The 27,209-nt window shown below is 39.2% G+C and overlaps 1 protein-coding gene across 2 annotated transcripts in view; it reads left to right on the top strand.

Annotated features, from left to right (window-relative positions):
* Positions 1-19,326, top strand: part of Ibtk (inhibitor of Bruton tyrosine kinase) — a 68,026-nt gene extending 48,700 nt beyond the window's left edge. For both annotated transcript variants that reach the window (XM_050118897.1, XM_050118898.1), the window contains exons 25-29: positions 282-425; positions 8,033-8,179; positions 16,677-16,748; positions 17,149-17,281; positions 18,117-19,326. In XM_050118897.1, coding sequence (XP_049974854.1) covers positions 282-425; positions 8,033-8,179; positions 16,677-16,748; positions 17,149-17,281; positions 18,117-18,248 — 628 coding nt within the window. In that variant the 3' untranslated portion in view covers positions 18,249-19,326. The remainder of the gene's footprint in view (positions 1-281; positions 426-8,032; positions 8,180-16,676; positions 16,749-17,148; positions 17,282-18,116) is intronic.
* The last annotated feature ends 7,883 nt before the right edge of the window (positions 19,327-27,209 follow it).

A 27,209-nucleotide genomic window follows, 5' to 3' on the forward strand; every position in this document is an offset into this window, starting at 1 on the left:
TAAAGTCTCATTTCTGCAGAAATGCACAAGTCCGATGCGGGGTCTTGTGAAAAATATGGTATTCTGGGGGTTCATGTTTAACCATTATTTGATCATCAGCAGTATAAACTGAAACAATTGAAAATTAATAGAAAACATGTTACGATGATCTCGATTAAACAGACATTAATGCTAAGGGGTTTGATTTTTGTTTCAAGTACAATGATTTCTTAGGAAACTGAGATTTCTTAGAAGCAGTGAAGCCAGTAGAAATAATTGATTTACTCTAATTTAATTTTTAGAAAAATTATTTCTCATGGAGTCAAACTTTCTCAGAGGCAACGGAAAATGATTGCATTGACCACCAAAGAAAATAGTTCAGGAACAAACAGCATGGAACCAGTTCTGACAGCTCCTTCAAAGTCCCCCAAGCCTGCCAATGCATGGTATGCTCTTATTGTTAGAGTTCAGACTTCTTCCCTTGGCTTTTGAGTTCCCCTGCATGTGTTTCTAAAGTCCTAAATATTTCATTTCCCTTGTTGTTTTTTAACTTAAGTGTTGGAACTTGTACAGTACAGACTTCTAAAAGATGTTTTACTATAATTTTAGATGTATTGACAGACATCATGGTTTCAAAACTGTGGATTTATGTTTTACTTTTGGATGTCATTCTTGCCATTCTGTAGTTTCTGTTGAAGAGAGATTTAAGAGTTTCAATTTAAGGAACAAATACACTAAAACTTCACAACAGCAAACTTGAGTTTTAATAATAGGGTCCTTTGGTCCTTCTGTGTACATTCTTGGTTGTTTCCCATGGTACATCAGTTGTTCGAGCAGTGCTGTTGACTTTGTGTTGCATCTTGGGAGTTTGCACTCTCACAATCTTCCCATGGTGGTCACATTGCTAGCAACCATCTCCAAAGATGAGTTGTATAAAATGTTATCTTTGCCTCTTTTCCAGTTTCCCTTTTTGGAAGCTCGTGTCATAATGCTTGGGACCCAGTTTAAGAGAAAGGTACATGGGTAGAGGGCAGGGTAGGATAGGGCCAGGAGAATTCTGTCAGTGTTCATGACTGTCACTATATTCCTGAAGTTTTGTTGTTGTTTTCTACCACTGAAAATAGAAATTATTTTGAAGAGAATAGCAAAAAATTGATTTTGCTCTGAGTCTGCCTTCCAGAGGAGCAGTAGGTGTGAATCAGGGCCAGTGAGGAGGGAAGCAAAGGCACAGGAACTCTGAAAACCAGCTAAGAGCTGTTGGAGATTTGATGTGGTCCTGTTGCAGCACTTGGGGTTTCTCTAAACACAGGCAAAACCGGGTTTTAAAACTGCTGTCAGGATTCTAGATGTTACTGTATCTGAGAGAGGTTGTTAAATACTTGAGGATACTTTGAGATTAATAATATGGATTTTGCAGTGGCATCAGTTAGCTTATTTTAAAAGCCAGCAGCAAACAAGGACAGGGAGTTTTAGAATCTTTCCTGGCAACAGCTTTCTTGGCACCTATGTTCTGTGGTCTGTCTCATTTGCTGTGGTAGTTTTTGGCCTTTATATAGTACTCCCGATTCAGATCCTGCGATCAGTCCTCCCGTTTGCTGTGTGTGAAGTAGATATCCACGTACACACTGTATATACACTGCAAGAATGTCCAGATTGTCAGTACTGCAGTGACTAAAACCCAATACAGCTTTGTCATCTCTCGTTGATGCTTGGCTAAACCTTTTTAAAAAGTACAGTGCTGCAGAGGAATGAAAGGGAGGGAGTGTGCCTAAATATAACCATGTAGCAATATATTGATAGGGGAAGTCAAAAAGCCATACTGTATGATTCATTCATAAAAAGTTAAAAATAGTGTTTGATTAGCACTGCTGTTTGCTTCAGAGGTCTCTGTTATGGTTCAATTTTATGTCTTGTATTAGTATGTTGATTCTTTTGCTTTTCTGCTCCAGTTGGATATACTTTGTGCCTACGTGTATAGTTGTATGATTCCTTACAGTCTCCCCTTTGGGATCCCACATATGTTGATGATCTTTGGTGTCTTTCCCTTATTTCCAAGATCTTAGTTTTGTAATGGCCAACTTCTGCTTCTACTGACAAGGTCTGCATATTTAGGTGCAAGAATTCTCGAAGCTGAAGGCGGTGACCACTGGTGCTCAGTTCTCAACATTTGGTATAGGTTTTCACATGCTTTACCATTTCAAGTTTAAACTTTACGCACAGCACACAGCTGTGTGAAAGTGATGAGGTATTTGAAACCTCAGATTTTGATGTTTAAATTTAGTCAACTCTTCCCCCGTGATCATTGGCAGCATGAGCTGAACACCATGCGCATGGCACTATCTTCCTAATGCAAAGGAAATGGAGTATTGCGTATTAAGGAGAGTTCAAGGAATATGAGGAAAAAATGCCATTAAATTTGGCAGAAATATGTGGATATTTTATTGAAAAATAATTGTGTCATGATTAAATATAACTGATACTTATTACAAAATCTTTATGAGAACACAGCTGAAAAACTTAAGTACAAACAAATGAGTGATTAATTTTATATATCTTATGATATCAAGACAATTTATATAACTGACAACATACAGATTATTTTGACTTCTAAGCAGTAGTATCTAAATTTATTAATGATTGAAAATAAATGATTTATGTTTAATATTCTTTTATAACTTTAGACTCAACTATATTTCTTCTTAAGACTTTTTTCCCTCCGTGGTGCTAGAGATTGAACCTAGGCATTAGGTGTGCAAGGCAAGTGCTCTGCCGCTGAGCTGTACTGTAGCACTGCCTAGGAACTTTCAAAGGCTGTGTTTCTGGGAAGTTCTTAGGATATATTATACACTGCTTTTATTTCTACTCATTAAACACTAAACTGAAACAACTTTTAAAATGTATATGCAAGTATGTATGTGTAGATATCTATTATTAACAGCCTCGACGTTATATGCATTTTATCTTAAGTTATTGGCATAGATCAGAAAGTATTTGTTAGAAATTTAAAGAATACATTTATATAAAATAATTAGTTAATGATTAGTGTTTAGGAACATTGAGGCATATTTAGTATAAATTGAAATAAATATTGTGATTTTTCTTTCTTGAATTAGTATATGTCTGTAAAGCTTAAATTGAGCTTAAGACAAAAATAAACTTTTTGCTTTTGATATGCTAATTATGTACAAAATACATAAAGTACAGTTAATCACATTATTCAATATAATGCATAATTTCATTTTTGAGTGAGACACGTGAGCTGTGAAAACACATATGTGATGCCTGGTGACTACTGCTGAGACTGCATCCCTTGTACATGCTAGTTGAAAAATAATTGACAGAGTTTAAATTTTATTCTTGTTTAGAAAAGTAGAAAATAAATCTAAAGTTAGCATTTTAATCTGCCTTGTAGGTGAGCTTTATAGAATGAATGTAGGATGGTAGTATATTTTTTAGCTACTTGCATTTCATTATCTGTAGATTCACCTAATAAGGTTTGACTTTTGTAGATATTTTTATATTTGTCTTTTAGATTAATGTAAAATGTGCAGCTAACTAAAGCACAAATGAGCCTGCTAAATCTTAACACAGTGGTTGGGGCAGTGTTCACGATGCATGAAGTCATTCTCCACGTTCCCAGGATATAGTTGTGCCCTTGCTACCTACAGTTAGGTGTGGCCATGGAAAACGCTCGCTAGAATGGGGTTTTGCCTTTGAACGAAGTTCTAGCCAGTTGAATTGTAAAACTAATGTGAAACTTTGAGTGCGTGTGGGATCTGGGCACTTCTCGTCTTTAAATGTTTTACTTGGAGGAATATGTTTTTCACTATCATCTTGTGGAAAATATATAGTCTGTGTGGCCTGGCGTGATGTCTAAATGTAAATTCTTTTGAGCTAGCTTATATAAAATAATTGCAGTTATTTAGTCTTTCTGACCTGAAAATTATTATTCATTAATGTTGCTGGGGCTAAGGAACAAAATCCTGACTAATTTTTTTATGGATATAAATTTCTGCAAATATTTCTCCATAAATTTTCTGTGGCTTTTAGAATGGATAATAACCAACGCCCGAGTTCGGAAAGCAAAATTGTGGGAAACAAGACACTGTTTTAAATCTGGGCATAACCAGTGGAAAGGGCCGGGCTTGCTTAGACCGCAGCTTAGCTGCTTTATAGGTGGTTACTGTGCATGGCTAATGAGAGCGCGAGGTTGAGATATTCTGTAACTGCTCTTATTTAGTAGTTTTATTACCCTAAGCAGGGAACTGTTTTTGTCTGGAAAGAACTTGGCAGGGTGTGTGCTGTTTACTACATGTGGGAATTCCTAGACTCGTGAGTGAATCTGACAGCTTGTGCTGTGCTAGCAGGAGTTACCGAGCTCCTGTATTTACAAGCGAGCTGATTGTCAGGATCTTCAACAGTGTTCCCAGTCCCTCATGTCCCGTCCTTTGTGCCATCCCTACCTTCAGATGTGTGTGGATTAGGGCCAAGGCTGCAAAGGAAATGAAGGTGGTTTTTCTAAATGGACTCTGGATTTTTGTAGTGTGTGTGTGTGTGTGTGTGTGTGTGTGTGTGTGTGTGTGTGTGTGTGTGTTGTGGACAAGTTATTTATGATAAAGCCAAATCCAGATTAATTTTTTTGAAAAAGTTTTTTTTAACCCAAATACTTTATTAGTTCATGGTTCCAATACAGATTTATAAAGAAGGTTTTTTTTTTTTTTGTCTCCTACTGCTTGAGATTTTACTTAAAGTAAGTGACTTTAACTGCACACAGCATTTGCTGGTGAAAGGGTATGTTGCTGGAAGTGAGTGTGGGTTTAACTGTAGCATGATTAAGAAGAACCCAAAGAACAGATGTTGGAGTTCAACCTGAAGGCCAGAAAAGCAAAACAGCCAGCCACTGGCTCTTACCTCTGCCTTAGTCTGAAATGGCGACCCTGCCTCCAGGAATCTCAGAATGAGACTGTGCGTGAGAGCTGTCTTCCCCCGTTTTATATTCCTCTCTAGCGCTGGAGTTAAAGGCGTGCACCACTACCACCTGGTTTCTGTATCAAACTAGTGTGACTACTGGGATTAAAGGTGTGCGTCACCACTGCCTGTTTGTACAAGTAATCAGTGGGGCTGTTTTATTTTCTGCTCATTTGTCAGGTTTTATTAAAATACAAATGAAATACCACTACATCTAATCTAGACTGAGTTCTCTTAGGTCTGTTTCTTCCTCTTCTACTCCACCAACATGAGAAGTGTCTGTCAGCATTGAAATGGGGGACCATTAAGTTCTCAAACTTTTTCCAAAATTATTTATTTTGTCTTTTACATGTTTACATGAATTTTGTCAAAAATAAATATAAACAGATAAAGAAAAGACTTATGATCTTTTTTTTACTCATTATCTTAAATCTGTAGATCAATTTGAGGATTGACAATTTAGTGTGCTCCGAATTGTGAGCATAGCAATCTTAGTTTTTTTCCCAGCAGTTTTTATAATGTACAAATCATATATATATACACATGTATATACATACATACATGTACACACATACATATATACACACACCTAAGGATTTTGTTTGTGAAGCTTCTCTTGACTGGATCATAAGATTTTTTCGTGGTATTTCCTCATCCTGTCATCTTAGTATGATGAATTATATACATTGATTGACTTTTGGTGGGTGTTTTTATTGTTTCTGAAATAAAGCCCTCTTCTTAATTATATATTACTGTTTTTATAAGTTACTGGACATTACTGTTATCTTAGAATATTCTCACTAGACTCCTCTTTATAATTGTTGTTCCCTTCTCCTCTCAGAGTCAATGACTGGTAATTTTCTTTGTTGCTGGTAGTTTAGTTTTATTTAATCTATAACATAATGTAATTAGAATATGTGTATTTGGTAAATACTATGTAATTTCAGTAGAATTGAAACAGGTGCATTTTTAATCTTTGGTAATTTTTTTTTTCTTTTTAGTATATTTGCCCATATCCTGTAAAACATCATACTTTTCTCCATCGGGTTGTTTGCAGTAGTTTCTTGTTACCTTTGTAATTCCTGTGGTGCATCGTATTATCTATTGCTCCTCTATCTAACACAGTTAAGGCCTGTTCATGGCTTCAAAAATTTTTTGGAGATATAGGCTAGATTGACATTTTTGTTTTTCTTGGTGTGTTAATGATTTCTTTCTACTTTGGACTCCCATTGTTTTTGAAACAAGCTAGCCATGTTCATATTGTGATGTATTTCTGTGTCTGCATTCAGGGCACTCCCATGGCCACCACCACCAAACACATACACGCACCCCTTTCCCAGTTTAGGTGTCAAACTCGGGCGCTCTTGCCTGCTAGGTTAAGTGTGCTGGGCCCCAACTTTTCCTTTTATCTTTAATTTAAAGCAATTTTTAGTTTGCCTAAGGGTGATTTTTTTTTTTTTTTTTGCATTTGTCGTTGGGGTTTGCTAACATTTTTTAATCTTTAAATTTATGTTTTTTACCAGTTGTGGAAAGGTTTGGCTATTGTCTGATTTACATTTTTGCCTTTTGTATCTCTTTGCTGGTTCTGGTTCTCTAATTATGTAGGTTAGCCACTTAATGTCTCATAACTCACCAAAACTGACTTAAATTAATGTCAGTCATCTGTCTGTTCTTCACAGTCATCAATTCCAGGGATTTCTATCCTTTATTGACTTTTAGTGCGTGTCCATTCAAATAAACCAGTTTTGAACACTGTGTTTCACTTTTGAAATGCCATTGTTATTTTTTCATTTCTTTTTCTCTGCTGAGTTATTTTTATGTCATTTAATTCATCTGTCAGAGTTAGGGTTTCTGTTGTTATGATAAACACCATGACCGAAAGCTCTTAGGCAAACAAAGGGTTTAATTCTCCTTTCAGTTCCACATTGCAGTCTGTCATTGAGGGACGTCTGGGCAAGACCACAAGGCAGAAGCTGAAGCTGAAGCCAGGGAGGAATGCTGTTCACTGGCTTGCTCATCCTGCCTTTTTTTTTTTTAATGCAAACAAGGACCACCTGCTCAGGGTTGGCACCACCCACAGTGGGCTGTGCCCTCCCACATCAGCCATGAATCAATGAAGTGTCTGACTTGCCTATAGGTCAGTCTTATAGAAACATTTTCCCAGTTAAAAGTCTCTCTTTCAAATGACTCTAGCTTGTGCCAGTGTGACAAAAAGCTAGCCAGTACATACCCCAAACATAAATTTATTGCATAACTGTAGTAGCTATTTTAGTATCATGACTAATTTTTAACATCTAGAGGTTATCTCCAGCTTTGGTACCTAGTGATTCCTTTCTCTTATGGCATAATTTTCATTGGTGCAAAATCAACAAAATTCCAATGCCACATTGAAACTTGTAATTAAATAATTATAAAAATTTTGATATATCCTCTCTTATTTTATTGCATACTCTTCGAATAGTCATTTAATGAAAGTGTTTTTCTGTATCTTAGTTTGCTTTTCTTTGTCTGTGTTGAAGCAGTGATCAGAACCAACTTGGGGAGGGAAGGATTTGTTTGACTTATGTGTGCCAGATCATAGTCCATTACTGAAGGAAATCAGGACAGGAACTTAGAGGCAGGAACTGGAGCAGAGGTCACGGAGGAAAGCTGCTTATTGACTTGGCCCCCTGGTTTAGGAGCACTTGCCTAGGGTAGTCCAACAGTATGCTGGGCCAGTCTGCATTAATAGTTAAGAAAACCTTCATAGATTTTCCTACAGGCTAGCCTGATAGAGACATTTTGTCAGTTGAACTTCCCTCTTTCAAAATGATCTTAACTTATATCGAATTGACAAACAAAACAACAAACAAAAAGATTAAGTATATCATGTCCTTTTCAACCATGTACATTGAAGCTCTGTTTGAATAAATAGCTGTAGGAGAAAAAAAATCTGTGAAACTGATCTGTTTTTACATGCTTTTGCTGAAAAAATCTATGAAATCAGTTTTTACATTCTTTGACTGTTTTTTTTTGTAGTATATATTGTCTGGTTTTAATGCCCCTCTGCAAAGTGTTTTTAACATGATCTTTGCTTTCTCTGCAGGGCTTCTCTACCCTCACCTTCATCCAAGTCATTCTGGGATTTCTTACCAGGAGAAAAAAAACCTGTTACTGGCCATGGTTTAGGAGATCATGTCAAAAAAGTTGTTTTTAAAGGAATTGAAAACTCTCAGGCCCTAAATGTTGTGAGGTAATACATTTAAAACTAATATATTTTCTACCTTAAAATAGTCTGTGATGGCTTCATGTTCTGAAATGATGTTAAATGTGTATAAGGCAGACACTATAGCTTCTTGTACATTCAGGATTAAAGTTAACAAGTTCATTTCCTCTTTCTCTGTTTTCATTTTTACTTTTGGTAGTGGTTTTGGAAATATTTGCTTATAGTAAATATGTTGAAGTTACAGTTTGGAGCTTTGATATATGTCCACACACAAGACATGGTCACATACACACACGAGTGAATACAATCACTGATTCCAGAATCTGCCGCATGCCCCTTTGCCCTAGCAGTTACCCACTGACAACTCAGAGTTTGTATACTTTCTGAACCGTCACAGCAGTGGAGACCATGGAGGATGCGTCCTTCATAAAATCCGACCTTTGCTTGTTATAATTATTTTAGATCTCACCACTGTGGCTGAAGCTTGTCTCTTTGTGTATTTACCACAGCCCACCTCCATGTATCAAATATCAAACTTTGGGTGTTTTACCTCAAGTTATTATTTATTTAATTCTTACTATTTTTGAGTTAAGATCTCATAGCCCAGGCTAGCCTGAAACTTTTTTTGTTGTCTTAAACTTGGGATACTCTAGCCTTAGCTTCCTGTGTGCTGGATTACAGGTATGTACTACCTAATTCAGCTAGTCTTGGTATTTTTTTTTATATTGAGTTTTGAAGATGCTTCATATTTTAAATGCCTACCTGATACATGAAAATCTATCCATAATTTAATAGCAGTATTTTGATTAAAATTCCTTCTCGTAGTATGGTGTGTATATATATTTGTTTTTGAGACAGAGTCTTCTATAGTCTAGGCTTGCTGGTCTTTAACTGACTATGTAGCTGAAGGTGACCTTGAACTCCTTGTGTTCCTGCCTTTGCCTCCCAAATACAGGGCATACAGGCCTAAGGCATCACACCTGGCTTCTTTTTGTTTGTTTGGTTTCTCAAGACAGGGTCTCACTGTGGGATGGTCTGGCTGTCCTGGGACTCGCTTTGTAGACCAGGCTGGCCTCGAACTCACTGAGATCTGCCTACCTCTGCCTCCCAAGTAATGGGATTAAAGGTGTGTGCCAACACCACCCTGCACACTTCTAGTTATACTTAGAAATGAAATTCTTGTAGAAACAGAAAAAGTGTCAGGCTGGTAGGAATCGCATGCACATCTCCTTAGACTATTAAGTCTAGATTGTTAATAGAAAAAAATAGTGTCATTTGTGGTCAGATTAATGTGTTATACAATGATGAACACTTGTGGTTTTGGTTGTCAAACCATTTCTTTTCCGCCCATAAATCATTTTTAAGAAGTTGCAGTAGGCCTGGCATCCTATTATTAGATGGACTGAGGTAGGATTGCCATGAAATCCATGAAGCCTGGGCTTCATCATGAATTCTAAGTAAGGTATCTTGGACTACAGATAAGGTCTCAAACAAATATGACAGCAGCAGCGGCAGCGATTTTCTGTTCAATTGCAATATATCAAACAGATTATATAAACTCTGGTTAAAACAAGTAGAGTCTTAGAAGTGTTTGACCTCAGCTTACTTATTCTGCCATGAAGATAGCACCTAAGGGTCTTACCAGAGACTTTGAACAACACTTGTTTCTGAGAACTTCTTTGATGTGGGAGGGTCTTCTGTCTATATGTTACTTTCATTGGTCAAATAAAGAAACTGCCTTGGCCTTTTGATAGGCCAGCTCTTAGGTGGGTGAAGTAGCCAGAACAGAATTCTGGGAGAAAGAAAGCAGAGTCAGGCAGTCTCCATAGCTCTCCTCTCCAAGACAGACGTAGGTTAGACTCATCCCGGTAAGCCACAGTCACGTGGTGATACACAGATTTAATAGAAATGGGTTAATTAAGATGTGAGAGTTAGCCAAGAAGAGGCTAGAGCTAATGGGCCAGGTAGTGTTTAAATGAATACAGTGTCCATGTAATTATTTCGGGTGTAAAACTAGCTGGGGAGCCAGCCGGCAGGAACGCAGCCCACCGCTCCTTTTACTACACTTCTTGTGTATGCAAAATTTTTAAATATATTTTTGTTGATATTATTGATTTTCTTACTTCAGGCGTGTACATATAGAAGCACTGTTTTTGAGTAATTTTGTTATAGTAAGGAAAATTAGGTAGAAAAAATCAGGTTCCTATTTCCCTAGCTCTTCAAATAATTTTAGAAAGGTAATGTTTTTTAAATTGAATTTATGCAAATAAAAAAATGAAGCCTTTTCACATATAAATGACAAGTTAAAGTTTTAATGTTCATAAATTGCCTCTTTCTGCTTCTGAAGCCTTCAGTTATTAATTAACCCTTTCTATTCTTGAAAAGATTCAATTTTCTCCTTTGCCCTGTATTCTTGCCATCTGTGTTCATTTGCTGCAGCATTTTAATATACAGAGAGGAATAGCTAATCTTCCACTCCACCCATAAATTTATTCTAGTGATTGCCTCACCATTGTGAGCCTCACACCTGTGCGTCTGTCAGTTCCCACTTTAATTAATTTGGATTCTGTTCCACTCCTCAACTAAAGCAGTCCAGCTAACCTTAATAGTGCCCTGCTATGGAACTGCTCACACCAGAACTGTAAGTGCAGGTCCTGTCTGTTTACTTTCTACACTATGCCTGTCATGGGCATATGTCCTGTTATTAGATAACGTATTGCAGGCCACCTTCACATATGATCTGAGCATCAGTCTTACGTGTCCTCCTGGCCTTTCCATCCTGTTTAGGTCTTCAGAAGCACATCAGACCTTCCTTATGCCTGAAGCCAAACTTCTTGCTTTTTTAGTAATGCTCTCAGAAACCCAAAGTCGGACAAACTGTAGATATATGGTAAACAGCCCTTTCTTCCTGATCTTTATTCCTTAGTAAGTTATGCTTGCTGGTCTCTTGTTAGTTTTTCTCAGGAATGGCCTGTCATCAGGATATGGTTCATTTTAGCTCTTGAATGTTTAATACATACACTAAACTTCATAACTTCGACCCTAGTTGTGAGTATGGCTCCATCCCGTGTCTTCTTTCTTCTTTCCATCACTACATTGAGCCAATGTGTTCTCTTTTAAGCAGACAAAACTTACTGCTTTTAGGATAAAAACTGAAATTCTTTTTATTTTGAGACAGGGTTTCTCTGTGTTGCCTTGGCTGTCCTGGAACTAACTTGCTCTGTAGACCAGGCTGACCTCAAACTCACAGACACTCACCTGCCTTTCCTCCTGAGTGCAGGGATTATAGGTGTGTGCCACCACCAACCAGCAAAAGCTAACATTCTTAATATGGATCTACAGAGCCTGGCTTCTGTCAACTTCTTTTACTTTGTCTTAGGAAATAATCTCTGTATTATAGTATCTTTGACTTTTTCTTGTTCACAGCTATCCTTTATATCACCTTAACTTGTGATTTCAACTCCTCATTGCTGTGGAAGGAGCGGCAGGCTGTGTCCCGCCGCCTGGCTAGCTTACACCTGAAATAATCACATAGAAACTGTATTAATTAAATTACTGCCTGTCCCATTATCTCTAGCCTCTTATTGGCCAACTCTCACATCCTGATCTAACACATTTCTACCAATCTGTGTGACACCACGAGGTCGTGGCTTACCGGGGAAAGATTCTAACCAGTGTCAGTCTCAGGCAGGAGATTCATGGTGTCTGCCACACTGCCCTTCTTCCCAGCATCCAGTTTGGTCTACTCCACCTATCTAAGGGCTGCCCTATCAAAAGGACAAAACAGTTTCTTTATTCAACCAATGAAAGCAACACATGATAGGAGAACCTCCTACACCACCTCATAGTCTATTCAGTTGGGTATTGTAGAGGGTCTTCCTTGCTTTGGTGAGTCAATTTCTGTTACATTTTTCTGCCATACTTCTGTTACATGAATTACAGTTGTTGCTAGTGATTCTTTTGTTTGTTTGGAAACAAGATCTTGCTATAGAGTTCTGGCTGGCCTGGAATTTGATATGTAGCTCAGACCAATCTCAGATTCACAGAGAACTACCTGCCCCTTCCTCTGCTTCCCCAGGGGCTAGGATTAAAGGTATGAGCCAGTCTATTTTTAATGTACGTGTTCTGTATTTGTTTGCGTGTCAGTATTATTAAAGCAAGGATGTCTGTCTTTGCTAGTCATTGCTCACACATGTTTAGAGTGGGTATTTAATGGGTATTTTGGATTGAATAAACAAATGAATGAAAACTGTAACTTCTTTTCAGGTAATATTTCTTTTGAATATAGTGAATTTTATTGGGTATCTCTGATGCACAAATTTGAAAGTATAAAAATTAAGTTTATTTTTTGTAGTATTTTACATTTTGAATACTAACAGTACATTAGATTGTAATTCTTCATTGACTAAGTTGCCATTGGTCATGGAACTCAGAAATCTTTAAGGATCTGTGGTTTGCTAGTTGGTCACTAGAGTGTGCTGTCATATTGGGACTTAACTGCGAGAAGTATGTGCTGTCCTATGACTTTGGAAGTTTGACTTGAAAGATCATATGTCAATAGCCTAATGGTTGATGTGGGAACTAATATTTATATAGATGACTCTCATTGATAAGGCTATGGAAAAAAACATAGGTTGTGTTTCGTGTTTTATTTAGCCATAGAAAACATGAAATTCACAAGTAAGTTTTTTCAAAAAGGACATATAAAACACTGCAGGCAAACAAAATACTCACCAAATTATGAGATACCTGGTAGGGGCATACATTATACTGGCTTCTGTTGGGCATATATAAAAATATAATATGCAGGCCCGGCCCTTACTGGATTTGAAGTCTCGTTAACAAATAGGAATGCATACACATGGAGTTAGGTGCCAAGGCAGAGTGAAGTGGCGATGTGGTGCAGCAGAATGGAAGAGGACGTGGAGAAGGGAGCTCACACACATCGGAAGTCTAGGAAGAGCAAACGCTCCAGCTGCTGCTGCCTTAACGGTCCTCTACTCATGTGTGACCAGGGGAGCAGCAGAGAAACAGGCCATGTTATTATGTATCCTTTTTACTGTCACAGGCTTTGGAATGTGGGCTGAGATTTTTAAAGAAGAAATTGAAAAGTAGGAGAAAAGACAGCACAAACAGGAAACAGTGGCAGAAAAGCAGGAAGACAGGAATGCTGGTGGTCCCAAGGGTTAGAATGTAAGGACTGGGACTCGGCTGAGGAAGGTCTGCACACAACACATTAGGTCTTAACTGTACAAAATGTGACTGAAAAAAGTATTTGCCCCCAAGGCAATGGCATGCAAAGAAAGGCAGTGTCATCTGGGGATATTAAAATGCAGAAGGGAAGGATTTTGTATTATTTCTTTTATTTTTGTTCGCTGTGTTTGTTTTTCATTTTCCTTTCACCTAATTAGCCCTCTGTCTCTGTACTGGGAATGTGTGCTGTGTTTCTCATCATTATAGAAACTGTCTCCAGAACAAAATTACAATCGTAATTATATTAGTTCTGATATTAGGTAAATTTTTAAAATAAAGCAATATAAAATCTTCTAAATAAAAAGATATTATCTAAGCAAAAATAGCTTAGTTATTTTAACATCTAAAATTGACAGTACTTTTTAATTTAAACAAAAACCTTTTTTAGTGTTTTTTTTATTGTTTATATTGAGCTATATATTTTTCTCTCCTCTCCTCCCTTCCAATCTCCTCCCCTTCTGTCCTCTCCCACGGTCCCCACACTCCCAATTTACTTAGGAGATCTTGTCTTTTTCTACTTTCCATGTAGATTAGATCCATGTATGTCTCTCTTAGGGTCTTCTTGGTTGTCTAGGTTCTCTGGGATTTTGAATTGTACACTGGTTTTTCTTTGCTTTATATCTAAAAGCCATTTATGAGTGAGTACATATGATATTTGTCTTTCTGGGTCTGTGTATATGATGCTTTCTTGATCCATGCATTTGCCCACAAATTTCAAGTTGTTATTTCTTTCTTCTGTGCAGTACTTCATAATGTAAATGTATCACATTTTCCTTATCCATTCTTCGGTCGAGGGGCATGTAGGTTGTTTCCAGGTTCTGGCTATGACAGACAATGCTGCTATGAACATAGTTGAGTACATATCCTTGTGATACAATTGAGCATCCTTTGGGTATATACCCAAAAGGGGTATTGCTTGGTCTTGAGGAAGGTTGTTTCCTAATTTTCTGAGAAATCGTCATACTGATATCCAAAGGGGCTGTACCAGTTTGCACTCCCACCAGCTATGCAGAAATGTTCCCTTTACCCTGCAACCTCTCCAGCATAAGTTGTCATCAGTGTTTTTGATCTTGGCCATTCTTACAGGTGTAAAATGGAATCGCAGACTTGTTTTGACTTGCATTTCTCTGATGGTTAAGGATGTTGAGCATTTCCTTAAGTGCCTTTCAGCCATTTTAGATTCCTCTGTTGAGAGTGCTCTGTTTAGGTCTGTACCCCATTTTTTTAATTGGATTATTTGTTCTTTTGATGACCAATTTCTTGAGTTCTTTGTATATTTTGGAGATCAGTCCTCTGTCTGATGTGGGATTGGTAAAGATCTTTTCCCATTCTGTAGGCTGCCTGAACAAAAATCTTTAAAGAATAATTTAGATAACCTTCTGGTGTTTTTTTTTCCTTTTTAAGAACGCTAATTATGTACAGATTATATATGGGAGTGTCTGGTTTTTAATATCTAAAGCTTAATAATTTTATATTATTTGAAAGCTTAGAACTCTGAAAAATTCTAGCTGTTTTATTTAATAGCTTTTTTATATTTTATAATGAATTTTGATGGACTCCCAAGTTGCTTGACTAAAGAAATGTTTAATTTAATTAGCCACTAAAGATTATTAGTAGGAAGAGTTATGGGATTATAATCTTATGAAACAGATGTTTGCCTTTTTAAATTTTTCTGGGGACTTTCTAGCTAAGTGCTCTCTATTGCACTATATCTACAATTCCCAGATTGATGCTTCAGCATAGCATTATGGCCCTTTCTGAATGTAATCACGAATGAAGTAAGGGCCATACAGCCCTGTCGTAAACCATTGAGGCTTGTCGTAAAATATGAAATGTTATGTGCAATTGTTACTCTTAAAGCTTTAGTTTACATTGATTTAGTAGGTCCTGGGTTTGAAACCTTCTTAGATTTATTTATTTATTTATTTAGTTAGTTAGTTAGTTTGTTAGCCAGCAAGGTAACAAAGGATTTTTTTAATCCTTTATTTGCAAATATTAATTGTAGAAAATAGTGCTTTCCTTGTGGCATTTCCATATACAACTATGTTGCACTTTGATTATATCTATCCTTTATTTCTCTTTAATAGTTGGTAACTACTGATTTGCTGTAGTTACTTAACAGCTAAGTAGTTCTTGCCTCTACATTATTTGTGCATCTTTGAAAGCGTCAATAAATTTTGAAAAAAATATCCCAGAACCACCAGGATAATTTTCAGCATCTGAAGTGTGCTTATTGAATGAGTTGTCTCCAATAGACTCAAGCGTTTGGATACTTGTGCCCACTTGGCGATACAGTTTGGTGAGGATTATGAAGCATGGCCTTGCTGGTGGAAGGATGTTATTAGACACAAGCTTTGAGAGTAACTTGGGCCATTTCTAGTACACTCTTACACTCTCTCTGCTTCCTGTTTGTGATTGAAGATGTGAGCTCTTAGCTTACTGCTCTAGTCACCATCTCTGCTCTGTCATCACAGACTCTTTTGTTTGTTTGTTTGTTTTTGAGACAGGGTTTCTCTGTAGCTTTGGGGCCTGTTATGGAAATAGCTCTTATAGACCAGGCTGGCCTTGAACTCACAGAAATCCTCCTGCCTCTGCCTCCTGAGTGCTGTGATTACTACCACCATCCAGCTCATCACAGACTCTTAAATCTTCAAATCTAGACAAGAGGGTAACATAAATGGGAAATAGTCTGTATTCTGATGGAAGTAACTTGGATGGAGATCAAATGCAACTTTCCTTGGCTAAGTCCCAGGGAAGGTCTCACAAGTCAGACCAGGGCTAGAGAACTGGCTTGCTAGGGCGCTAAAACACAATAAAAGGGCAAATGCAGGCAATACCTTCAAGTATCAATTACTTTTCCATTGTGATAAAGCTCCACAACCAAGGCAGTTTACAGAGGGTGAGGTTTATTTGTGCTCACTGCTCCAGACCGTGTACTAGTTCCCATTCCGTCTGTCATCTGGAGCATGTCACAGTGTGTTAGTACTCGGTGATAAGTATTCACACAGGCCTTTGTATTTCTCATGTATGCCTGGTTACCATACTTAATGATATATGTACATCATTAGAAAAAGACTGCTTCTTACGATGCTTTCCCTGTGGTCCAGTTCTTTGTAGATTGTTTTCTTACTTGTCCTTAAGCTAGGCCTGACTGCAGATGGTGATTTGTCTCTGCGCCAGGAGCTTACTGCTCTGCTGTATCTATTAGTAAGGAGTTTTGCTAAGATATTACTGAAATCCTTAATCCCAGTGTTTGGAATTTATTTTACAGATGTCCAACTCATGGAACTCCAGGACTAGAAAGCAATCATGTTTCTGATTTTCCAGTTCTAGAGAGTCCCAAGTAAGCTAAATTGATTACCTGTGGGCCTCAAAAGCTAGGCCAGTGTTTCACATTGACACAAATATATATTTAAGAAATGAATAATTGGGTAGTTGAAGTTACTAGAATGTATTGTTTGAATATTCTCTTTTCTAAAATAAGAGTTAATTTTATCATTTCTGTTACACCTTTTCTTTTTAGAATTTTCTAAAATTTAACCTGTAGCTCTTATTTAAGGAAAATAATAATTTTCCTTTTCTGTATTTTCACCTCACCATTCTGTAATTTCTGCAGAAGCTTCCAGGTTGCATTATGTGTAATAAATCCCTGGGGGGTGGGGGAAACAGCTAAATAGTATTTCCTAGGAAATTTTGTGTGAAAACTCTGAGGACACGACTCATCATTGTTGCCATTCCCCCAGCCCCTGGCTGTCCTCCTTGCCGGCTGCTCCCGCCGCCATCGCTCCTGTCATGTTCGCATCCATTGTAGAAGAAGAGCGGCAGCAAGAAGCCGCGCTCATCAGAAGCCGGGAGAAACCCTTGGCTCTCATTCAGGTGAGTGCACACCCTCTCAGCTTCAGCTTGCTGAGGACTGTTCCACATTCCAGTCCTAGGTCTGTAGTTCTGCAGGCTGATTTGAACTAGCACATTGTGATCAGGTTTCTGTTTTAGTATTGACAATGCTTTGGGCTGTTTGGATGGTGTTTGCTGCTCTTCTCAGTTTCTACCTCAGCTTGTGGATTATAGACAATAGATTATCTTTGGCTTAGTTTATGGAAAAGAGAATTTATTTGAGAGATGAAAGATTTTACAGACACATGTGAAAGATGAGAGAGGCAGACTGGGAAAAGATAAGCCTCATGACACTGGAGAGGGCAACAGCAAGTTGTAGAGGATTGTGCAGTAGCAGAAAAATACCTCACAGGGCAAAGCTGCCAGCATGAATGGATCCCAGAAAGAAATCCAGTTTTTTTTTTTCTCTTAACTTTAAGATTCAAATTGAGGGACTGGCAGATGGCTCAGCAGCATGTAGTCCTCTCCCACAGGACCTCGACTTGGTTCTTAACGCTAGTATCGGTAAGCTCACAACCATTTCACTCCAGTTCGAGGAGTTCAGAAGTTCTCTTCTGGCCTCAAGGACAGTGCACGGGCACACAGGTGGTGCACAAACATGCACTCGGACACTCACACATAACATTTTTAAGGGGTCGAATAATAATTGCTGATTATTCTAGCAAGGCTGAGGGACTAGGAAAGTTTGTGATTCTGTTCTGCCGTGTGGTATCTTTGTGAAGCCTCAGCTCTCCAAGGAAGTCGGACTACTACTAATCCCACTAATCTCTTCTGTTCCAAAAGAAAGAAGCCAATCTTCTTTCCTTCTTTCTCACAGGTTGAGGAGCATGCGATACAAGACTTGCTGGTTTTCTATGAGGCATTTGGCAACCCTGAAGAGTTTGTCGTCGTTGAAAGGACACCACAGGGGCCTCTGGCCGTGCCTATGTGGAACAAGCATGGGTGCTAGCTTACTCGAGAGAGGACGCTGCCCCCGGGGTCGTGGTCGCTACACTGACATGAAGAAAACCCATGCACAAACATTCTTGCATATTTGGTAGCACATTGTTTTCGTCAGAGCAAAAGTGGATATGATTTCTTCCTGTAGTTTATAATGTTTGTATGACTAATGAGAAACTTTTTGAATTGTGATTTTAGTAACTTTTATGTGAAGATATGTCAGGAAAAACGTTAAGCTAAGGTTGCTTGGATTGTTTCTTCTACATTGTCTTACAAAGGAAAATATGGGTGAAATATAAAGTGTAGGTATGATTCATTAAAAAATTTTTTTCATTTGAGAGTATGAAGTAATTTAGAAGAGTTTACCACTTACGTTTTTTAAATAAGACATTGCTGGGATTAAGGCAGGAGCCTCAGTCATTACTTCTGATCCATTGATAGCCAGAATGTTCCGTTTGCACAGTAGATGTGTCTATTGTTGCTTTTTCATTGGGCTGTTAACTTTTTAGGCCTCTTTAAAATTGGGCCTGGTGAAGTGCTGTTCTTCCTAATTATTCTGGGCAGTTTAGTCAACAATCAAAGCTTCTCTGGGAGACTTGGATTCATGAAGTTTTGTTGGGGTGGGAAGGTAGCACAGAGGCCATATAAATGCCTGATTGTGAAAGAATCAGCTTCTTAAAGTGTTAAGATTCTCTAAAACAGACATAGGATTACCGAATAGTTTGCCAGAGTGCTTGTTTATAGTTACTTTTTAGTACTGTGTAATCAAAAGTTCTGTGAGCCTGGATTATATGTGTACATGTAAATTTTGATTATCTTCTTTATAGTATGCTGTTTGGTTTGTTATTGAGTGTTTAAAATTAAAAGGAAAACAATGTTAAAATGTGTGCTTTAGTCTATAGATAAAATGAGAATGTTAGTGCCTGAGTTCTGGGAAAGAATCCCTGGGAATATATAGGCAGTTCACTGCTTGATTTCAGTTGATGGGAAATTGGCTGAAACTAACACAGTGTTTCAGTTCAGTTCAACCCACAAAGCAGCAGATGTGTAAGCAAACATGCAATAAAAAGTAATCCTGATCCACTTCACTTCGAATGTGTGTGTTGTCCTGTGTAGCCCTAGATTGACAGCTCCGGAAGAATTTCTGGCTATTCCTAGTTATTTCCCTTATGCGCCACACTGATAGGCAGCACATACTTTTACTCTGCTAAAAATCCTGTTTTCTATTCTGTATGTTTGAATAACTTGAGAAAAAATTAATTTTACGATGTCTTTTTGATATCAGTAAAGAAGCTTTATGACATCATGGGCTTATGGGAAGCTTTGATACACTGAACAAATGTAAATGGTGGTTTTCTTCGTGTCTTCCTCTCGGCCTGGGATGCATCCTCAGGAGTTGTTGTAGACGGAAAGTGTGAAGTTGGAGCTGGGGCTGAATGAGCTTGGACTCTTGTCCTTTCTTTCTAAACCATGACCAGATTGCTTGTAGTTTATAGTCTGTTTTATATAGTGAGCTACTGTATAAAATTCCAAATGGGAAGAAATGGTCCTGCAAGACAAGTGAAAGATAAGCCCTGCTGTGAGCTGTAGTTTTCATGAAGATGGCAGTTATTATATTGCCTTGAAAACCCAGGAGGATGATGGTAGTTTTTCCCAACAGTACTTTCTTCCTGTAGTAACCCATCCATCTCTAGTTGTATAGATTCAAGAAAATCCAGTAGAACTGAAGGAAGTCTGAGGCATCGATTGAGGTGATCACTGGGATGGAGAGGCCTTTTAAGACTCACAAGCCCTGTGTTTGAGTCTAGAAAGATGATGGTGTACGAAGTATTGGGGTGAGGGAATGAGTACCAGCAGTAGATGTGCTTCAAGTTTGTGAAATCAAGACACTACAAGTCAAATCAAGTCAGTTTGTTGACAGAATGCTAGGATTTGTATCTCTTAAATTCTCGACATGTCTTTTAGACATGCTTTTTCCCTGGAGACAACTGCAGTCTGAAGCCCAGCCCTGGGTGGGCAGTTTGTCTGTGACTCTCTTGGCATGGTGCATGTGTTTTGTTTTGTTTTTTTTTTCAAAGATGGGTTGAGGTCCATTTCTTACAGTATTATTTCTAAAGAAGCTCTGCTCATATACCGCAGGCAGTTTGTTTATGTAACGAAGAAAGCGAAGTCCAGAAATGTTGATGGAGGCATACTCATTTGTTTCCCAGCCACTCGGAGCAGAAAGAATCACTCAGAAACTATTATTTCCAATGCTGCTTGGCCAACAGCTTAAGCGTATTTCTTGCTAGCTCTTATATCCTAAACTAACCTATTTCCTTTAATCTGTGCATCACTATGAGGTGGTGGCGAGCAGCAAAGTTTCTGTGGGCTCTGGTGAGACATCTGTCTCCTGTGGTGGCTATAAGGCTTCTCATTGACTCCACCTTCTTTCTTCTCGCATTGTTTAGTTTTCCTTCCTAGCTCTGTTCTGCTAAGCTACTGGCTGAAACAGCTTTATTCATTAGCCAATAAAAGCAACACATATACAGAAGGACATCCCATCCCACACCACAGAATATGGCCAATTTGAAGTATGTCCTCTATCTTTGTAATATGATTCTCTAAGTACAACAGGCTGTCTCTTTGAAACTGTCATTTATCTATACCCAAGAAAAAGAATTATAAAACAACACTTAATAAAGCAATTATATAGTTCAGAGACTTCCAGATTTGTCAATGCAGAGATGTTTTCAGGAAAAAAGTAGAGCTATATAATCTGAGGTGTGCTCAAGTCTAGGTGTCCTTTCTGAAGATAATGCCAAGCTGTGACAGATATCAAAGCCACATTGGTCCTGTATGCATTACCCACCCAGCTCCTAGGTATAGGTGGTTCATTTTTCTAGCTGTTTCTTGTTTCCTCGCCAGCCTTTGATTTGTGTTGAAGTGAGATTTCTACTATTCCTATTCTTTCCTTGTACCTGAGTCATCTACCCAAATCACTGAGGCGGAGCCTGTGGACATTCCTTGCTTCTCTGTTTCTCCATTCTGTACACTTGCTGGTCTCAGCTTCTATCACTCTGTTTCCTCATCTCTGCTCTAATTTGTCCTATGCTGTCTTTATACTGTCTTTATTGTATTTTATAGTCTTTAAAATAAACTCAAATTTTTGATCTCAAAATCCTTCTACTCTCATTTTAAAAGGATTTATTTATTTGTATATGTGAGCATTTTGCCTGCATCTCTGTCTGTACACTATGTTTACATTGCCCACAAAGGCCAGAAGAGGGCATCCGAGCCCTGGAACTGGAGTTAAAGATAGTTCTGAGTAGCTATGCCAGTGCTGGGTATCAAAGCTAAACCCACCCCATTCTTTTTTCCTTGTTCTGAGGTGATTGTCTACTGAAGTCTGAAGATGTTTTTTCTCTGATGTCCTGAACTAGAAACTCTTCTGCACACTAAACGGTCCCCCAGAGCCTCTACCTGAGCAAGGCACAATCCTCTGCAGTCTTTCGTCTTCATCTCACCAGCCAGCAACTCAACCGCAGCCAGAGGAGGAGAGTGTGACTTCTGAGTTAGGGAAATAGTCCTTGCATTCCTACACTTGGCGAACTTGGATGCACAATTCCTACTTGGCCAGAGTATGAAATACTGCTGATTCAGATAAAGAACATGGCAGTTGGTGAACCAGAGATCACAGTTGCAGCCAGTCTGGTTCCTCAGCGGAGAAAGACAACTGTGGTATATTGGAGGGCAACTGCTTTGTAAGAGAAAATAATTCCATCTCTGTTGTATTAAAATGAAAAAGATTTTTTTGTATTAAAATACAAAAAAATCTATAAAATACTCATGATTTATAATTCACTGTTAAGTTGGGTGTTTTCATATGCATTTATCATGTAATTTTCTTGAAAAGCTGCTGAGTTCACATGTCTCTCATGTCCACCGGTTCCTCGGTAATGTTCTCCCAGTTCCCTTATTCAAGCACGTGGAAATGCATCCATAGTTTCTTCTAAGGGAGAAACTGGCCACCAAAGACTTACCTCAACCAGTAGAAAATGTTTGGCAGTGAAAGGCTCCATTCTAAATATGAACAACAAGCTTCAGGCCTAAATACACACACACACACACACACACACTCCACTATGAAAACAATTTGATTGCAAAATAGGGGAAAACAACTGCTATTTCACCATATGAGGGGGTAGAGTTGACAGGTAAGGTCATGAATACATGTTCATTAGCAGGCAGAAAAATAGCAATTAAAACCACAGTGCCATATCATTGTACACCTACCTCCATGGCTAAAAGGAGAAATAGTGTAAAACACCGAGTGTTGATGCGGACCTGGAAGGACTGGGTTTCTTATTTTCTGGTGGGAATGAAAAAATGGTACAGCTCTTCTGGAAAACCGAGTTTGTAACCAATGATTGCACTTAACTATAAAAGTTTATACTAACACAAAACTTGTTCATGGATGTTCTTAGATTAGTTGTGATAGGAAAATACTGGAAGCTAACCAGATCTCAACCTACGTCCCTTACATTGTGGGTGGATTGTTTTCAGCCCTTGCTGGCAGGAGACTGCGACTTCTGAGATGGAAATGGTCCCTGCGTTCCTACACTCTGCAAACTTTGATGCATAAGCAATGGAAAGAAATGAGCTGTTGGTACACGACTCAACCTGGATGAACCTCAAGAACTGTATGGCTGCTGAAGATGTCGGCAGATTTCATATTGTATTTAAACAATAACATCAAAATAAAATGACAGGGATAACCCGAGTGATGGCCAGGGAGCAGGTGCCAGTTATGGCAGGAACCAAGATACAAAGTAACTGCCCAAGAAAGGTGGAATGGTTTATCTGTCATGCCTTGGTCCCAAATGATGTACCTATATTTTGTTGAGAGCACTGGGGACAGGGCTCAGTTCTTGATATTGGTTGGCAAGAACCATCAGGACCCTGTCTCCATTAACACAGAAGATTTAATGCACATGAAACTATCAAAATATCAAAGGGCAACCTTAGCAGAGAGCCGGTATTGAAAACAAGGTCACTTTGAAGGAACACATGAGTGAACTATGGGTTAGGCAGCGTCTTAGGTTTCTATTGCTGTGATAAGAAGCATTTGGGGAGGAAAGGGTTTATTTCATCTTACAGTTTCACTGAGGGAAGTTAAGGCAGGAATTCAAGATAGAAACCTAGAGGTAGGAATTTAGGAGGAGCCATGTCAGTGCAGCTAACTGGCTGGCTCCCCATGCTTATGGTCAGATGCCTTTCTCATACCTCCAGGACCACTTGTCCAGGGATGGCACCACCCATGGTGGCTGGGCTTTCTCATACCGTTAATCATGTAGATGCCCCAGACCTGCCTACAGGCTAGTCTAGAGACTAGTTAGTCTCAGTTGTGGTTCCCTCTTCCCAGATGCCTCTAGCTTGTATCAAGATGACGGGGTGCTGGGAGGTGCACAAGCAGACCCCAGCAAGGTCTCCAGGGAGAATCTGAGCCAATGGGGCCTGTGCAGGTCAGTGAGACTCAAATCCTACAGGTAGCTTTCAGAAGAAGATGAAGTGAGTAGATTCGTAGATGGTCTCTGACTTGGTGGTGATGGAAGATGAGGCAAGTCACGCAGAGGTCAGAGCACAAAGCAAACCAACCCTTTGGCCTTCCCCAGGAACTCTACGTTGGCGTCCCTTCCACATGCTTTCAGTTAAGAAGTGACTGCAGAGTTCTCATACTTCTTTATATAGCAAAGCTACTAATGTAAGGTTATATTTAGGTGGAATCAAACCACATCTGTTGAGTACAGTCACTGTGTTTTGATGTGTGTGTGTGAGATACGTTACTGAATGTCAATGTCCTTCATGGTCACTGCACAAGGAAACAAGTTTAGTTTGTAATTTGTGAGCCGGTATTAGAAGTTGCTGTCAGAAGAACTGAAATTTTGACATTGATTGAAGAGATCAGAATTTTTTTTTAATTAGGAAGAGAATATATTTAAGAGTGGTGCCTCCTTTTCTATCTGGCACAGATAGGCACATTCTATGACCTGCCTACAAATCATCTACACCATCAGGCTTTCCTAACCGCTGTATGTTTTAACTAAGCAGAAAATATGAATTCTGCTTGCACTCTCGCAATTCACCAGGAATCCCAACTAATCTGTTCTGAACACTGAATGAAGACTTTAAGGGTCTGTGGAAACTAGTTAAAAATCTCATTAGTTAAGAGTGCTTGCTGCTTTTTTTTTTTTTTTTTTTTGAGCTGTGGGTTGATTCCCAGCACCCACATGAGGTAACTCACAGCTAACTGCCTGCTAACTCCAGCCGCAGGAGATTGGATGCCCCCTTCTTGCTTCCAAAGACTTCCACACACACGTGGCTACACACAGGCACACCACCTACATATGAGTAATAATAAAGTAAATCTTAAAAACAAAACAGACCAACAATCAGGCAGGTGATGAACTGCTTCGTTAACCTGCCTTCCCCGAGATAACCTTTACTTGACTAAACCCACCAACAGATGTTTATAATCTGCGCTGCCGTGCAAGTGTGGGATCGTTTGTTTGGATAATATCACAACATCTTTATTGTCATGGGCGTGATTGCATTCTGTAGATGAATTTGTGCAATCCATCTCCTGCCGTAAATGCCTTTCATTGCAGGGGTAATATAACCATATAGTAATGTACCTACCCCAGAACTTGCTGACAAACTAGGTTTCAACAAACGCTTGCCTTCCTAGAAAGCATCCATTAGATGGAAAGGCCTAAATCAAAACCGGTGTGAGGGGCTGAGGTGTTTCAGCAATCCTCACCATGGATGAAAGCACAGCAGAATCCCAGGAAGGCTTCAGTTTTATTTTTTTCTGTATTAGTTATGCCACAGCACTGACTATATGCTTTAAAAGAAGATTACATCTTGACAACTAAAGTAATCTCTGATGTAGGACTTCAGGACTTCCAAGACCCAGCTTTCTCCTCTGTGACTTTCTGCTACTTTGTCAGTAAACTATCTAGTGGAAGCTTTTACCAATAGCACCTGCTCATGCCATGACTTCAAAGTCCACTCAAACTGAAGAGCCCGAGTGGCCTGGTCATTTAGAGTCTCAATGCTTCGGACCAGAAGACTCAAAGACTTTCCAGCTCTGAGGGGAGCACTAATAAGGGTTCCTGGTAGCCTGCCCACTGCTTGCCTTACAGGAGGGTTGTGAGAACTTGTGCTTGGTCATCTTCTTTTTTTCTGAGCCTCCTTGTGAAGCAAGAGGAGATCCCTCAGAGCAAACGAGGCTTGCTAACCTCTTCTTGCACTTGTAGACGCTTGCGAGCACGGTTAGCTAATTGCACAGACTCTAGGCGTCCTTCCTGGAATGCCAGAAATAGCATCTGATTCTCTGACTATTTCGAGATGAAGTGAAAAAGTGTGCTGAGCAGCAGTACTGTCACCATGCAAGCCCAGGACATATGGGAAGAGTTAAAGATGTGGTGCGCCTGTGGGTTATAATGGATGTGAGCAAGATGCTCATTTACCAGTTACAAAGAGTGCTAATGTTTGGGCTTCAAACTGGAACTCTTCCTGGGACTTGCTTATACTTGCTTTCGACTTTCTTAAAATAGTTTTGGAACCTCTAGTTGAGATGTGGATAGTAATAATCACAATACTGATTTTGCTTTTAAGTTGCATCAAGAAGTAAAGTTGCCTGACGTTCAAGCTAAGAAGGGTAGACTCACAGCCTATCAACACATTTTCACTGGATTCGGCCTGTGTATGTGTGGGGTGAATTTTGAATGTCTTCTGTTAGAGTTAGTTAGGCAAGGGCTATTGCCTTGTTTATGCTCTTGCATGGTGACCGTCTAGCAAGGCAGTTCCAACTTCCTCTAAATCCACTGAAGCTGTAATTCCCTGGGAATGTTTCATACCACATTTTCTGTCCCTCTTTCCCTGAGGGACAACTGTGGGAACCAGTCTCTCTGGGGCTTTTTCATGAGTCAGTGAGCAGTCACCTCTAGCGTGAGTTCTTTGCAGGTGCTGGTGTGCCCGCCCCCTACAATCCTGGGAAACACATCTTTATCACTTGCTTCTTGAGATATTTTTTCTTTAAAGAAGTCTGTTTCTCTCTCGGTGTGTGTGTGTGTGTGTGTGTGTGTGTGTGTGTGTGTGTGTGTGCGCGCGTGTGCGTAGAAAGAGAAGGAGTTATGCAAATAGGTGTTCCCATTTGGTAGGGGAATAGCATACTATTTCCAAGACTGAGAGAGACATCCTGTGAGAAACAGATTTCATTCAAGAGCCTGAAATGACAGGGATGGTTTAGATTTAACGTTGGGGAGGGAGTGCTGCCTCTAGGTAACATACAAGTAAAATGATCCCGAATATTTTATCTGATGCCAGCTGTGCAGCCCTCTGCACACACTTCAGAGGGTGTAGTGCAGTAGGCCCTGTCTGCCTCAGAAGACAAGCGGTCCCGGCTTATCATCCCAGGAGGAGTCGTTCCCTCAGGCCCTGTCCATCACAGCACTTCCTGTGCTATCCCCTCAGCTCCAAGCTCAGTGTGGTACAGACCAATCAATCATCTCTGCCCGTGGGGACTGTGTTACCCTGAGTACACTAGCCATCCACTCCTACGTACTTTCCTGGGGACCTGGTGAATCATCCCATGTGCCATTGTACGCTGTGTGATTCATTTCAGGCTATTTTTTGCCCAGTCTTAGAGTCATGGCTCATTTGGGGGAACAGCTTGCTCGTCTGTTAAATGTCATGGTTCACAACATTGCACTTCATCGGAACCCCGTGCTTGCTTCGCTGGGGATTAGCATAGTTAAATAAGAAGATGACAAAAAGAAAAAAAAAATTGCTTTTGTGTGGGTGAGACTATCCAGGCCTCTGAGGCACTTATTTTAAGACAGTAACTTTCAGAGCTCTTTATGGTGATGACATTGTCAGGCTTTATAATTTCATTCCCTTTCTTTTTATCAAGAGACATGTGTGCTTC

This window comes from Alexandromys fortis, unplaced genomic scaffold (assembly GCF_014885135.2).
Source record: "Alexandromys fortis isolate MF-2015 unplaced genomic scaffold, M_Fortis_MF-2015_v1.1 scaffold_164, whole genome shotgun sequence".
NCBI lineage: Eukaryota > Metazoa > Chordata > Mammalia > Rodentia > Cricetidae > Alexandromys > Alexandromys fortis.